The 16385-nt window shown below is 44.8% G+C and overlaps 1 protein-coding gene across 2 annotated transcripts in view; it reads right to left on the reverse strand.

The window, feature by feature from the left end:
* The window catches only part of dnajc18 (DnaJ (Hsp40) homolog, subfamily C, member 18), a 32678-nt gene extending 22419 nt beyond the window's left edge, over positions 1–10259 (reverse strand). Inside the window, exons 1-3 of one of the 2 annotated variants that reach the window (XM_055643082.1) lie at positions 10023–10259; positions 6235–6412; positions 3744–3889 (exon numbers count right to left, since the gene is read on the reverse strand). In XM_055643082.1, coding sequence (XP_055499057.1) covers positions 3744–3889; positions 6235–6412; positions 10023–10212 — 514 coding nt within the window. In that variant the 5' untranslated portion in view covers positions 10213–10259. The remainder of the gene's footprint in view (positions 1–3743; positions 3890–6234; positions 6413–10022) is intronic. The other variant, XM_055643083.1, reaches the window with a different exon arrangement.
* Positions 10260–16385: the final 6126 nt, after the last annotated feature.

The raw sequence follows: 16385 nt of genomic DNA on the forward strand, positions 1-16385 counted from the left end.
GTCCTGGGCTCTCTCTCTGTCTCTCTCTAAACTAGTCCCGGGGCAGGTGACCTGGATGCTACAGCCAGTCCCGGGGCAGGCGACCTGGGAACTGCAGGCATTCGCGGGCACGCAGCTGACCTGGGTGTCACAGCCAGACCTGGGGCAAGCGACCTGGGAATTGCAGCTAGTCCCGGGGACGCAAGGGATCTGGGAACTGCAGCCAGTCCCGTGGCACGTAGATGATGTTTCCGACCCCTGGACTAAACCAAACCCTTGATCCTGTCACGCCATCCTTTTTTCAAAATTTAGCAACTTAAATTGGGGATGCGGCTTCATTGCCAGGAAATACGGTAGCTCAAAGAAATGTACTTACCACATTATTTGTACACAAACTCCATTCTTCTCGCTTTGTTTCTTAAGATACTCTTAAGATAATGACAATCTATGTTTGAAAAACCCACCAAGAAACATGCGCTGCGCATGCGCAGTACGATGCTGTGCTTATAATCTCTCCTTATAACTCGATAGGGGCGCTGCACTGGCAACAGCCTCTGCCTACAGCCTGTCTGTTATTTATATCTGTTTTTATTATTTTTAGTTAGTCTAAAGTTTTGTGTTGGGGGAAACTTTTACTTTTCTATGTGGGGGAGGGGGGCAGGGTAAGGGGGAAACCATTTCCCAGTCTCTTCCTGGCGGGGACGCGACTATTTCTCCGAGTCACGTTCTCGCCCCCCACCTCGCGGCCTACCAGCTGGATCGGAGCAGCCTTTCCTGCCGGGGACCGGGAACCGGACCAGGGCTGCTACAGCGGTGGCGCAGTGCTGGAGTCACCGTGGAGCGGGCGATGCCTACCTGGGTCGCAGTTTGGAGCTCCGAAGCATTGAGCCACTGCTCCAACATCGTGGCGCTCTGGTGCGGAGAGCTTCCAGCGCGGGCGGCGCTGAACAACATCGCGGAGTCCTGGGGCGCCTTGCAGAGGGTCTCCAGCAGCAGTCTCCACCCGGCGCAGCCTGCGGACTTTGGAAGCCGCCGACTCCTGTAGGAGGGGGCCGACACTGGTGTCCACGCCGCTGAGGACGTCCCGCAGCCCCGACGTCGGACTTACAACACCCCAGCGAGCGGTCCTGGACATCGGGCCACCCGTAGCGGTAACTGCAGAGGGCACGGGGCGGCCCTGACCACGGGGAACAATGGAGGAAGATACTGACTTTGGTGCCTTTCCACACAGTGGGAAACTTTGATTCTGCTGTGTGAAGATGTTTTATGTCAAACCCTATAGTGTGTTGTGTCCCTTATTTTTTATTGTATGGCTGTATGGGAATTTCATTTCACTGTGCCATCTGGCACATGTGATGAATAAATCCATCTTGTATCTTGCAGCACAGGCACGCAGTCCACGGTACAAAGGCAGAATTTCAGCTGCCTTTATAGACCGTTGTCATTGAAGGCTTGAAGCAGTGTTCGACAGCACGCAAGTTGCACATACTTCCGTGTGTTACATGTACTGCGGATGAAAGGCAGGGAGAATTATGCCCACCTAAGAGATTGATCTCTTAGAGATTGATCTCTTAGGTAGGCATAATTCTCCCTTGCCTTTACTATTTATATTTAATAATTCCCTTTTTATAATTTTAGTCAGGGTAGGCACTGCTTACCTTGCCCAACCTGACGACACGTGCCTGCTACAGATGCACCATAGAAATCATCCTTTCAGATGCATCACAGTTTAGTATGGCAACGGCTTGGGCCGAGATGCCCAAGACAGCAAGAAATTGCATAGAGTTGTACACACTGCCCAGTCCATCACATAAACCAGCTTCCCCATCCCACCCCTTCCTCTCACCTCAATTGACTCCATCTACACATCACATCGCTTCAGGAAAACAGCCAACATAATCAAGGACCGCACACGGAATTCTCTCATCTCCCCTCCCCTGTTGGGCAGTAGGTGCAGGCTTAAATGCATAAACCACCAGATACAAGAACAGCTTCTTTCCCATTGTTATCAGATTCTTGAACAGATCTCTCAAATACTAAGTATATATTCCTGATCTCCTAGTTCAACTTGCACATTTCAACTTGCACTTTTTATTTACCTGCGCTTTCTCTGAATCTGCAATGCTATATTCTGCATCCTGTTTCCTTTCTCTTTTTTGCACTACCTGTTCTACTCATGTACGATACAATTATACTCAATCATGATATGATTTACCTGCATAGCACACAAAATAAAATATTTCATGGTTTCTTGGTACCTGTGATAATAATAAGAAACCAAACCAAGGATGTGGTAGAAGCAGAGGCAGATACCATTTAAAAGGGATTTGGGATATATTTGGATACGATAGTATAGGGGTATAGGGGTAACATGAGGGGGAATTTATTTACTCAGAGAGTGGTAGCTGTGTGGAATGAGCTTCCAGTGGAAGTGGTGGAGGCAGGTTTGATTTTATCATTTAAAAATAAATTGGATAGGTATATGGATGGGAAAGGAATGGAGGGTTATGGTCTGAGTGCAGGTAGATGGGACTAGGGGAAAATAAGTGTTCGGCACGGACTTGTAGGCCCGAGATGGCCTGTTTCCGTGCTGTAATTGTTATATGGTTATTTGATAAGGTGTAGAGGAATACGGACCTAATGTGGACGTAGGGGATTAGTGCCCGTGAGCATTATTGCAAACATAGAAGAGCTGTAAGAACCCATTTCTTTGCTATACAATTCTGTGATTCTATGATTTTATGTATTACAACTGAAATGTTCCTTTAAAATGAATTAATGAGATGAAAGTAGTACCTAAGCAATATCGATATCTAACAAAAGGAAAATTTCATGGAACAAAACACTATGCTAAATGACCTCATTTAGCACTCAACAGCTGAGACTTATGGTATTATATATAGAGAGAAAGATGCGTTACTGATAGAGTTGCTAAGACAGGAACCTGGCACAAATCCAATAATGAATCACCTTACAGCTTGACGTGGGGAGGGTTACAATGACGACTGGGTTCGGGTAAGAGGTTGCTAATTCAATGCTAAAATTTGAGGTTCAGGGCTCCACCGTGGCTTGCTAGTGCTAAAGACTGGTAACAGGCTCAACATTGGGCATTAGCCTTTTAGCTTGTTACCATAGAGAACTGTCCTGGCTTGGGCAAGCTTGCAGCCATGTGAAGGGAAATAGTAGCTTGCATCACATCCCGCAGATGGTATTGAGGGAGACCGTACGATCTGGGCAGTACATCAACACGTGGGTCGGATGCTGCCAGTTCCAAGCAACTGCCTACATTTGGGCACGGAAGTATCATACAACTTACACAACACATTCAACACCAGCCCCCACAGGTAGCCTCTTAACACAAGGCTCTGAGTGATTCTTTGTTGCAGGAGGGCCAGCAAAATATACAGGGTTGGTGCCAGAACCTCATAACAGTATATACAAACCAACCAATGTCAGGTTTGGTGGAGGGAGCATTTAACAAGAGTGCCATAATGAACACAGTTTGGGGTGGTGCTGCTCAGGGTACAAGTGCACAGAAAATTTACTGAATATAAAATGACTGATTTTAGAAAATAGAATAGATAATTAAATCAGTAATCCAAAAATAAAACAAGCATTAAGCTTCCAAAATTACTAAAGATTTAAATTAAAATTTCAAGAATGCTCTCTTAACTTTTGGTACTATAATTATTTTTTAATATTGTTTTGAGCTTTCTTTTAATGATAAAGTGAGATTCTGATGCAAAATGACATTGTCTTTCTACCTTTAAATGCATCTGTTGCTCCAGGGGCACAGTTTTTATCAGGGTGGAACTTCAATGCCAGCTTCCTATAGGCTTTCTTCAAATCTTCTTCATCAGCACTTTTATTAACTCCCAAAATTTCATAGTGATTCTTACATCTTTTTGTCCTGAAAAACATTGACATTAAAATTCAACTGATAACTTGTGATCTGGAAGTCCCCATTCAGGAATTGGGGGAGAACAGGGCAGGGAGGCAAAAATAAGGAGCACCAGAAAAGCAAAGTTACACAGCAGATTTGGGGGGGGCATTGCCTAACCTTGAGTTTCACATTAGAGACCAAACTCAAATGAAGCATTTCAGTGGCAGCACTGGCAAAGGCAGATCATAGAAACATAGAAATTAGGTGCAGGAGTAGGCCATTCGGCCCTTCGAGCCATTCAATATGATCATGGCTGATCATCCAACTCAGTATCCCGTACCTGCCTTCTCTCCATACCCTCTGATCCCCTTAGCCACAAGGGCCACATCTAACTCCCTCTTAAATATAGCCAATGACTGGCCTCGAATACCCTCTGCGGCAGAGAGTTCCAGAGACTCACCACTCTCTGTGTGAAAAAAGTTCTTCTCATCTCGGTTTTAAAGGATTTCCCCCTTATCCTTAAGCTGTGACCCCTTGTCCTGGACTTCCCCAACATCGGGAGCAATCTTCCTGCATCTAGCCTGTCCAACCCCTTAAGAATTTTGTAAGTTTCTATAAGATCCCCTCTCAATCTCCTAAATTCTAGAGAGTATAAACCAAGTCTATCCAGTCTTTCTTCATAAGACAGTCCTGACATCCCAGGAATCAGTCTGGTGAACCTTCTCTGCACTCCCTCTATGGCAATAATGTCCTTCCTCAGATTTGCAGACCAAAACTGTACGCAATACTCCAGGCGTGGTCTCACCAAGACCCTGTACAACTGCAGTAGAACCTCCCTGCTCCTATACTCAAATCCTTTTGCTATGAAAGCTAACATACCATTCGCTTTCTTCACTGCCTGCTGCACCTGCATGCCTACTTTCAATGACTGGTGTACCATGACACCCAGGTCTCGCTGCATCTCCCCTTTTCCTAGTCGGCCACCATTTAGATAATAGTCTGCTTTCCTGTTTTTACCACCAAAATGGATAACCTCACATTTATCCACATTATACTGCATCTGCCAAACATTTGCCCACTCACCCAGCCTATCCAAGTCACCTTGCAGTCTCCTAGCATCCTCCTCACAGCTAGCACTGCCCCCCAGCTTAGTGTCATCTGCAAACTTGGAGATATTGCCTTCAATTCCATCATCCAGATCATTAATATATATTGTAAATAGCTGGGGTCCCAGCACTGAGCCTTGCGGTACCCCACTAGTCACTCCCTGCCATTGTGAAAAGGACCCGTTTACTCCTACTCTTTGCTTCCTGTTTGCCAGCCAGTTCTCTATCCACATCAATACTGAACCCCCAATGCCGTGTACTTTAAGTTTGTATACTAATCTCTTATGTGGGACCTTGTCGAAAGCCTTCTGGAAGTCCAGATACACCACATCCACTGGTTCTCCCCTATCCACGCTACTAGTTACATCTTCGAAAAATTCTATAAGATTCGTCAGACATGATTTACCTTTCGTAAATCCATGCTGACTTTGTCCAATGATTTCACCACTTTCCAAATGTGCTGCTATCCCATCTTTAATAACTGACTCTAGCAGTTTCCCCATCAAGATCCATTTATCAAGAACTTTTACTTCGGAGTCTGCATTATCCTTTATTTTCCCTCATCTCCCCAACCACTAACTGATCAGCTAGAACGTTACATTCTGCACTGTTTCTTTGTCTCTTTTGTACTACCTATTATACTTGTGTATGGTAGGATCTGCCTGGATAGTATACTAAACAAAGTTTTCCACTGTATCTCGATACACATGACATTAATAAATCAATACCAACTACATTAAAATATATGTATACTCAACCAATCCAAGTATACTTAACCAAAGCAAGAAACTAATTTCTAATATATAATTTACTTTTAAAATTGCAGAAAGAATTTCCCCACTTCTGCACACTAGCTGGAGCATACAAGAGAGTGAAGGTCAAACTTGAGTATTATCTTTCTGTGAACGTAGCTATTGGCACTTCAACACGATTGGCAATCACACTAACTGCAAAAGATATCACTTTTCAGATAACAGAATGAAATGAGTACAGAAACATCAAAAAGACGATGTAACCACATAGTAAAAGTCAGTCTTTTAAGATTATTTTCCTCTTTACGGACTCTTCAGGTTACTTTTACTCAAAAATCAATCACTAATTCCAATTATCGGTAAGCATTTTTAAATGAAGGCATTTTTGCATATTTTCAATTCACATCAAAGTTAAGCATCCAAGCCAAAAATAAATTCAAGCTTTCACACAGCAGCTTGGCAACACATAGATACTAAACTTTGTGCTTCTACAATACCATTGGTATGGTCTCACCTCTGTACTCCTTCAAATTGTTCTTGCGTGTAACTCTTGGCAGCTTCATTAATTTCTTCAGCAGTATTTCCATTTCCATACTTTTTGAATTTACTGGACGTGGTATCAGAATCATCAGCCTCCTTGGTACTTGTCCAGTCAGCAGCACATTGATCTCTAATTATTGAATTAATTAGTGCTAAAATTCAAAATAGAACCATTAGAAATAAACTTAATAACATTTATTTGTACAATGAAACAAGGACAAGCAGACAATTTGATCCCATAGATTTATACAAGTTAACGACCACATTTAATTTTCACAATAGACAATAGACAATAGGTGCAGGAGTAGGCCATTCGGCCCTTCGTGCCAGCACCGCCATTCAATGTGATCATGGCTGACCATCCCCAATCAGTACCCCATTCCCATGTTAAAATCATAAAAATGTACCCAGCCTCTATACTACATCTGTCTATGTTACATCTCAGAAATATCTAATTGGCCATTCAGCAATCAGAAGTAAAGAAATATTTCAGGATTGGGCTGTGCTGTCAGGACAATCTTAATCGATGGGGAGGGATTAGGGGCAAACAATAAATGTAATTTACTGGCAGGGAACATAAAAACTGACTGCAAATGTTTTTATAGATATGTGAAGAGAAAAAGATTAGTTAAAACAAATGTAGGTCCCCTGCAGTCAGAAACAGGTGATTTGATCATGGGGAACAAGGACATGGCAGACCAATTGAATAACTACTTTGGTTCTGTCTTCACTAAGGAAGACATAAATAATCTTCCGGAAATAGCAGGAGACCAGGGGTCAAATGAGATGGAGGAGCTGAGTGAAATCCAGGTTAGCCGGGAAGTGGTGTTAGGTAAATTGAATGGATTAAAGGCCGATAAATCCCCAGGGCCAAATAGGCTGCATCCCAGAGTACTTAAGGAAGTAGCCCCAGAAATAGAGGATGCATTAGTGATAATTTTTCAAAACTCTTTAGATTCTGGAGTAGTTCCTGAGGATTGGTGGGTAGTTGATGTAACCGCACTTTTTAAAAAGGGAGGGAGAGAGAAAACGGGGAATTACAGACCAGTTAGTCTAACATCGGTAGTGGGGAAACTGCTAGAGTCAGTTATTAAAGATGGGAAAGCAGCACATTTGGAAAGTGGGGAAATCATTGGACAAAGTCAGCATGGAATTATGAAAGGTAAATCATGTCTGACGAATCTTATAGAATTTTTTGAGGATGTAACTAGTAGAGTGGATAAGGGATAACCAGTTAATGTGTTATATCTGGACTTTCAGAAGGCTTTCGACAAGGTCCCACATAAGATTAGTTTACAAACTTAAAGCACACGGTATTGGGGGTTCAGTATTGATGTGGATAGAGAACTGGCTGGCAGACAGGAAGCAAAGAGTTAACGGGTTATTTTCACAATGGCAGGCAGTGACTAGTGGGGTACCACAAGGCTCAGTGCTGGGACCTCAGCTATTTACAATATATATTAATGATTTGGACGAGGGAATTGAATGCAACATCTCCAAGTTTGCGGATGACACGAAGCTGGGGGGGCAGTGTTAGCTGTGAGGTGGATACTAGGAGGCTGCAAGGTGACTTGGATAGGCTGTGTGAGTCGGCAAATGCATGGCAGATGCAGTATAATGGGGATAAATGTGAGGTTATTCACTTTGATGGCAAAAACAATAAAGTAGACTATTATCTGAATGGTGGCCGATTAGGAAAAGGGGATGCAACGAGACCTGGGTGTCATGGTACACCAGTCATTGAAAGTAGGCGTGCAGGGTCTTGGTGAGACCACACCTGGAGTATTGCGTTTTGGTCTCCTAATCTGACGAAATACATTCTTGCCATAGAAGAGAAGGTTCACCAGACTGATTCTTGGGATGTCAGCACTTTCATATGAGGAAAGACTGGATAGACTCGGCTAGAATTTAGAAGATTGAGGGGGGATCTTATAGAAACTTACAAAATTCTTAAGGGGTTGGACAAGCTAGATGCAGGAAGATTGTTCCCGATGTTGGGGAAGTCCAGAACAAGGGGTCACAGTTTAAGGATAAGGGGAAAATCTTTTAGGACCGAGATGAGAAAAACATTTTTCACACAGAGAGTGGTGTATCTCTGGAATTCCCTGCCACAGAAGGTAGTTGAGGCCAGTTCATTGGCTATATTTAGATGTGGCACTTGTGGCTAAAGGGATCAGGGGGTATGGAGAGAAGGCAGGTACAGGATACCGAGTTGGATGATCAGCCATGATCATATTGAATGGTGGTGCAGGCTCAAAGGGCCGAATGGCCTACTCCTGCACCTATTTTCTATGTTTCTATGAAATAAAATAAAATAAAGGACTTTATCTTGCACCAAACATTATTCCCTTACCCTGTATTGGTACATTGTAGACAACTCGATAGTAATCGTAAATAGCCTTTCCACTGACTGGTGAGTATACAACAAAAAGCTTCCGTTCAGTTTAGTTTATTGTCACGTGTTCCAAGGTACAGTGGAAAGTTTTTGTTGCATGCTAACCAGTCAGCAGAAAAACAATACATGATTACAATTGATTAATTACAGTGTATAGATACATGATAAGAGTGTGGAGCGATTTTAATAAAAGTTTATAGATCCGCTTCTGTGGCTGGTACGCAAATAGTCGCCTGGGCTGGGCCCCATCTAGAAAGCATTTTCACTGTACCTTGCTTCACGTGACAATAATGTGCTGTCAGGACAATCTTAATTGAGGTGGAGGGATTATGGGCAAACAATAAATGAAATAAAATAAAATAAAGGACTTTAACTTGCACCAAACATAAACTAAACAAAGGGATGGGGGTCTGTCAAGACAGTAGTTGATCCAAAGCTTAGTTGTAAAGCATCTGATTTTACACAAGCATACCTTGACACTTTACAAAACTAGATGCTGGAAATTATACTCTTCAACAACGTTTGCTTGTTCTCACTTTCCACATACAGGTCTGTTGTACTGAAAACCTCCAGCACTATGCTTTTGCCTTGAGATAACGTTCTACACAGCAGGATTATCATAGACTGTGAAACTTTGGGAAAAATGTGAGACAGTTCTTTCTCACCATTCAGGTATACTTCACCCAACTCAAGCCAACCACCCTTATTGGGGACTCACAACTGTCATTCCTTCACCTCTTTCTTTAACGTAAAAGGTGTGTACACACACACACAGTTGCTCCAAACAAAACATGAAGTAGCAATTGTAATAAACCTCTGATGGAAAGACTTCCAAGTATCTCCTAAAGAGGCTGCTCAACACTTCAACATTCTGTTTTCATTTCAGCATCACTAGGACTGCTCTTCGTTGACCTTCTGTTTTTGAATTATGGCTTGAACTGATCTAATATCCCCCTTGGTACACAAAAATGCACCCCTTCCCTGGTTTAGCCATCACCATTCATAGTCTAGCTTTGGAAACCTTCCCCAGCCCCAGATCACCACTCTCTCCCACCTAGTGTAGACTTGGATTCCTCCCCCATTCATCCATCTCGCCTTCACCCCCTCCCCACCCCTAGTCATAGAAACATAGAAATTAGGTGCAGGAGTAGGCCATTCGGCCCTTCGAGCCTGCACCGCCATTTAATATGATCATGGCTGATCATCCAATCAGTATCGCCTGCCTTCACCCCCCTCCCCACCACAAGTCTAGCCCCTGGATTCCTTAACCCCAGCTCCAGAGTTCCATCTCTGTGTGAAAAAACGCCCTCTCCCCCGCTAGATCTCTCAACCACCCCCTCCCCTTGCGCCGCCCGGCTCTCCGTCACCTTTAGCTCGCTGTGTCGGGTGCCTCTGCTGCGCCCAGTCCAAGAACTGCAGCGCCTTCTCCACGTCGCCACACCGTAAGCATCTGTGTGCCGCCTCGATGCACCGCTCGGCTTCCTCCTGCTTCTTCTTCATTGCCCGGCTCCAGCTTCTTTCCATTTGCACCTCCTCTCCTCTCCTCTCCTGCCCCATGAGCGACCCGGAAACAAACCCGTTGCCAGGGGCCAGGTGTCATCCCCTGGACCGCTGCGGGTGCGCGTGCGCGTGCGCGCCATCTTTGCTGTGGCGCTCTCCCAGAGTCACTGTGAATTAAACAACCCAGGTAGTGGATCAAGAGGCAAGTCAGGAAGGAGTGTTTTATTGTCATATATCACAAATAGAACAATGACATTCTTACTTGCAGCAGCACAACAAAATATGTGAACATAGTACACTGTGAACAATATGAAACATTTTGTTTTCACTGAAAAGAAAGATCAGTGTGTACACGCATACTCACATATACTGTATATATATATATATATATATAGTATATGAGTATGCATATATATATATATATAGTATATGTGAGTATGCGTGTACTATATATATATATATATATATGTGTATACACATACATATATACACACATATATATATACACACATATATATATATATACACACATACACACACACATATATATATATATATATATATTTACACATACACATAAAAAGCTGGAGTAACAGCAGGCCAGACAGCATCTGGAGAAAAGGAAGATGATGTTTTGGGTCGAGACCCTTCAGACTGAGAGTCAGGAGAGATGGAATCGAGAGATACAGATGGTGAGATAGACATACAGCAAATGAGAGGGAATGGCCTGATAACGAAATAAATATTTGGTGACAAAACTATCAGCCGTTCACTTGGATTTCTCAATGTTTAACAAGGTCTGGGATCAAGTGGTGGAGGTTAGATGTCCTCGTATCCATAGCCTCCTCTTGGGAGCAGATGTGCCAGAGACAGATGAATTGAGAGTAGGAAATAGCATCTTTGCAAGAGGCAGGGTGGGAGGAGGTGTAGTCCAGATAACTGGGAGTCAGTGTGTTTGTAGGAGACATCAGTCGATAGACTGTCCCCTATGATGGAGACAGAGAGATTATGTAAGGAGAATTGTCAGAGATAGTCCAGGTGAATTTGAGGGCAGGGTGGAAGTTAGAGGTGAAGTTAATGAAGTCCATGAATTCTGCGTGGGTGCAGGAGGCAGCCCCGATGCACTTGTTGATGTAGCAGACAAAGAGTTGGGGGATAGGGCCAGTGTATGCCAGGAACAAGACAAAAAGGCAGGCATAGCTGAATCCAATGCGATTATCCATGGCTGCACCATTAACTTGGGGAAAGTGAGAGGAGTCAAAAATAAGTTGTTGATGGTAAAGACAAGTTTCGCTAGGGGGAGGAGAGAGTTAGTAAAGGAAAGTTGGCTAGGTCTCTGAGGCAGAAACAGAGGGCCTTGAAAATCTTCCTGGTGGGTGATGGAGGTGTAGAGTGGATGGATGTCAAGTCACTTTTATTTATATAGCACATTTAAAAAACAACTCTCGTTGGCCAAAGTGCTTTACATTGGTAGAGGTACTAACGTTATACAACAGTGGTTCATAGATACATAAATACATACATATAGCCCTCACTCAGAGGACGTCAAGAAAGGCTTGAGAATAAAGATGAGTTTTAAAACTCGACTTAAAGGAGTCGATGGAGGGGGCAGTTCTGATGGGAAGAGGGTTTGAGTAATGGGGTAAGGCTTCCAAGGCTGCCTGCTATCAATTTGATTGAGTCCGAGGGGCCGAGAAGGATGACCTCAGACTTACTCTTGTTTAGTTGGAGGAAGTTCTGGGTCATCCAACACTTAATATCCTCGAGGCAGCGGATAAGGTTAAGCAGGTTTGATTGTTTTTTGGGCTTCAGGGGGAGATAGAGTTGTATATCATCTGCGTAGCAATGAAAGGAAATGCCGTGTCTTTGAATGACTTAGCCTAAGGGGAGCATATACAGGGAGAAGAGAATGGGGCCAAGGATGGAACCTTGTGGAACCCCACAGCAGAGGATAGCTGGGGAGGAGAAAGAGTTGCCTATGTTAGTAGAGAAACTCCTACCTTTGAGGTAGGAGATGAACCAACTCAGGGCAGTGCCATCAATACCAACCCCGTACCGGAGACGGTCAATTAGGATGGTGTGCTCGACAGTATCAAATGCTGCGCTGAGGTTGAGAAGGAGCAGGATTGCACAGTCGCCGGAGTCAATGGTGAGCAGTAGGTCATTATGTACCTTCAACAAGGCAGACTCTGTGCTGTGGTTCACCCTGAAACCTGATTGGAATGTTTCCAAGATAGTATTTTGGTGAAGGTAAGGCATAAGTTGATTTAAAATTACCTTTTCAAGGGCTTTTGAATGGAAAGGCAGTTTTGAAATGGGTCTGTGATTGCTTGGCAAAGTAGGGTCGAGGTTAGGCTTTTTTCAGGAGGGGCTGGACCACCGCATGCTTGAAGCAGGTAGGAACAGTGCCAGTGACCAGAGAACTGTTGAAGATGGCGAGGATGCTTGGACAGGCTGTTGTAATGACATCTTTTAGAAGGGCAGAGGGGACTGTGTCGAGGGGGCAGTTGGTAGGTTTCATGGTGGTGACCAGTTTTACAAGGGAGGGTAGAATAACGGGTTGGAAACAGACTAATTATGAAGGATAGACCAATGAGACAGCCAGGTCACGGATGGGAAGGGAAATATTCGTTCTGATGTTCTTTACTTTGCTGGTGAAAAATGTAGTAAATTCCTTGCACTTAGCAAGGGACCCAGTTAAGCTGGTGCTGGGGGCAGGACATATGATGGAGGTGATGGTACTAAAAAGGACCTTGGAGTTATGAGCGTTTTTGGAAATAAGGGTGGAAAAGTATTTTGTTCTTGCATATTTTACTGCTTCCTGGTATTTGTGAAGATTGTTTTTCAGGAGTTCAAAGGAAATTTGAAGCTTATCAGATTTGTACTTCCGTCCTGATTTTCTGCATTCTTTTCTTAGGGCTCTGGTGGTGTCATTGAGCCATGGCCAGCTTTTAGGCTTAGGCTTTTTCATTTTAAGAGGAGCAACAGAATCCAGAATGGAAGAGCAAGTAGTATTGAATAAAGAAATGAGGTAGTCGGTGCTGAGATGGAGGGGAGACGCCTCAATAGTGCAGATGGATGGGGCGGCTATGAAAGCCTCAGAGAACTTACTGGCCGTCGTGGAGTTTACGTAGCGGGAGTAGCGAGCAGAGAGATGGGATTTTGAGGGAGAGAAAGGCAGAGATGCATCAAATATAATTGCACTATGATCAGACAGACAGGCATCAATAATTTCTGTATTACAAATTGGGAGACCAGACGAAAGCACTAGGTCTAGTGTATGGCCAAGCTTGTGCGTGGGTCCAGTGGTGGGTAGAGTCAGGTTGAAGGACTCAACCAGGTGCATAAATTCACTCAGAAGAGGCTTTGTGGGACAGCAGACATGAATGTTAAAGTCACCAAGAATCAGGAGCCGGTCAAATTTGGGCAAAAGCTAGCGATAAGATCACCAAATTGTGAGATAAAGTCCTTATTCATTTTTGGCGGGCGATACATAAGAACAATTGAAAGTGGACAGATTAGACCAACTATGATTAGTTGATGTTCAAAACTGGAGACATGATCAGCGTTCAGAAGGCACCAGTTGAAATGCTTCTTAAACACAGTGGCTAGACCCCCACCGCGACCGGAGAGCCTAGGCGAGCTGAAAAAGTTACAGTTATCAGGACAGAGTTCCACGAGTGGAGCAAGCTCACCAGGATTTAGCCAGGTTTCTGTGATCAGTAGGTAGTCCAATCCACGTGCGGTGAAGAAGTCATTGAGGACAAAGGTTTTGTTCAGCATTGTTCTCGTGTTGATCAGGGCCACTTTTGCAGGGACTGCAGGCGAGTTGTGGTCCGGTAGCAGCTCCCACACCAGCGGGTGGAGGTTCAGGGAAACCACGCCGCTGCGTTTTACACAGGGCCTGGCTGGGAGGCCGCATGCCGACAAACCGGGGACCGGGAAAATCGACTGGAGAGAGGCATACATGGGCTCGAGGGACCGCCGATGGATGGAGTGGTAGGGCCGACCAGGTCCGTCCTCACAGTGCTGGGTAAGGTAAGCAGATGTTAAACGGGCGCGGGCGAGGTTCTTCAACTTTACCAGGGTGCGTTTAGCCCACCTCCTGCTCGGCGCATGCGGCGGGCGCCGCAAGGCGGAGCCCATACATCCATTGGGAGCCGAGCGAGGAACGAACGGTAAGGGAGGCCTCAGCCGGGGCCTCAGTCGGGGGCTTCGTCCAGGGCTCGGTCCAGGGCTTCGTCCGGGGCTCCGTCCAGGGCCTTGCCCGGGGCCTCGGGTGAAGACCTCAACGACTGAGGCTTGGATGTCCAATAGTGTTTGCCGTTCGTACACCAGCTTTGACTGCAGGCCATACAAACAGTAGAGATTACCTTGATTGGGGCTTTGTCCAGATGGGAGATGACGGGCAGCCAAACACGACGGCGTGGCCATCTTGGAAGTCTGACCATGTCCATGGTAAAGATGCCATGGCTGAGATTCTGGCTAAAATGGTTTAGCAGAAGTTCAAGATTCATTTGAAGCCAGGGTGGAGGGGCAGAGGGAGGGATTCTGATCTCGCAATCTACCGCCTTGCAACCCTTGGACTTTCTTTTATCTGCACCTCTTCAGCAGCTGTAACGTGATAATGCTTATGTTATGCACTTTGGGTTATTTTTCACTTTGCATTAACAACTATACCTGAGTATGGCTTGATTGTACTCATGGATAATATGATTTGACTGGATAGCACATAAACAAAGTTTTTTCCTGAGTGAATGAATAAGTTTATTGGCCATGTACACATACATGGAATTTGCCTTGGTGCTCCGCTCGAAAGTAACAACACGACATATAGTAACAATTAAGAATGACACATAAAACATTAAACATTAATAATAAAACATTACAGTTTAAACATGTGACTGAAATAAAATACCAGAGCAAAATGAGGCTACAGATTTTTGGTTATTGAGTAGAGCTACTACTTGTGGAAAAAATCTGTTTTATGTCTGGCTGTGGCGGCTTTGACAGTCCGGAATTGCCTTCCAGAGGGAAGTGCTTCAAATAATTTGTGGCCAGAATGAGAGGGGTCAGAGATGATCTTACCCGCTCACTTACTGACCCTTGCAGTGTACAGTTCGTCAATGGAGGGAGGGTTACAGCCAATAACCTTCTCAGCTGTTTGGACGATTCGCTGCAGCCTCCGGATGTCGTGCTTGGTTGTTGAGCCAATCCAGACCATGATGGAGAAGGTGAGGACACACTCTATGATGGCAGTATAGAATTGGACCATCATTGCTTGTGGCAGATTGTGTTTCCTTAGCTGCCGCAGGAAGTACTTTCTCTGTTGTGCTATTTTGACTGTGGCGTGGATGGTGGCCCCCCATTTCAGATCCTTGGAGATGATGGTTCCAAGGAACTTAAAATACTTCACAGATGTGACTGGTATTGTTGAAGGTGAGTGAGGGTAGGGGGAGCTCTCCTAAAGTCTACTATCAATTCCATTGTCTTAAGAACATTGAGCTCCAGGTTGTTGCGATGGCACCAGGACGCCGGCTATGTCACTTCCTGTCTGTAGGCAGATTCCTCCCCATCCTGGATCAGTCCAACCACGGTTGTGTCGGCCGCAAACTTGAGAAGCTTGACAGAGGAGTCTGTGGAGGTGCAGTCTTTAGTGTAGAGAGAGTAAAGGAGATGAGAGAGTACGCAGCCTTGCGTTGCTCCTATGCTGATGGTCTGCGGGTCTGAGATATGCTTTCCCAGCCTCACATGCTGCTTCCTGTCTGTCAGGAAGTTGGTGATCCACTGACAGAGGGGTTCAGGCACAGTCAACTTGGAGAATTTGCAGTGTAGTAGCTCTGGCACAATGGTGTTGAATGCAGAGCTAAAATCAACAAACAAAATCCTTGCTTAGGTCCCCTGGCGGTCTAGGTGTTGGAGGATGAAGTACAGGCCTAGGTTGACTGCCTAATCCACCAATCTATTGGCCCGGTGTTGAAACTGCAGAGGGTCCAGCAGGGTGTTGGAGCTTGGCCTACACAAGTCTTTCAAGTTTCTTCATGAATACAGAGGTCAGTGCGACAGGTCTGTTGTCATTAAGACCAGTAATCCTTGTTTTTTTTGAGTACAGGGTCAATAGTGGAGACTTTGAAACAAGCAAGGTCAGTACAGGTTTGCAGGGACTGAAAATATCTGTGTAGACCGGTGCCAGTTGTTCGGCACAGAGCTTGAGGATAGAGGTGGAAACA

Source organism: Leucoraja erinacea, chromosome 11, assembly GCF_028641065.1.
Source record: "Leucoraja erinacea ecotype New England chromosome 11, Leri_hhj_1, whole genome shotgun sequence".
In the NCBI taxonomy this organism is placed as follows: domain Eukaryota; kingdom Metazoa; phylum Chordata; class Chondrichthyes; order Rajiformes; family Rajidae; genus Leucoraja; species Leucoraja erinaceus.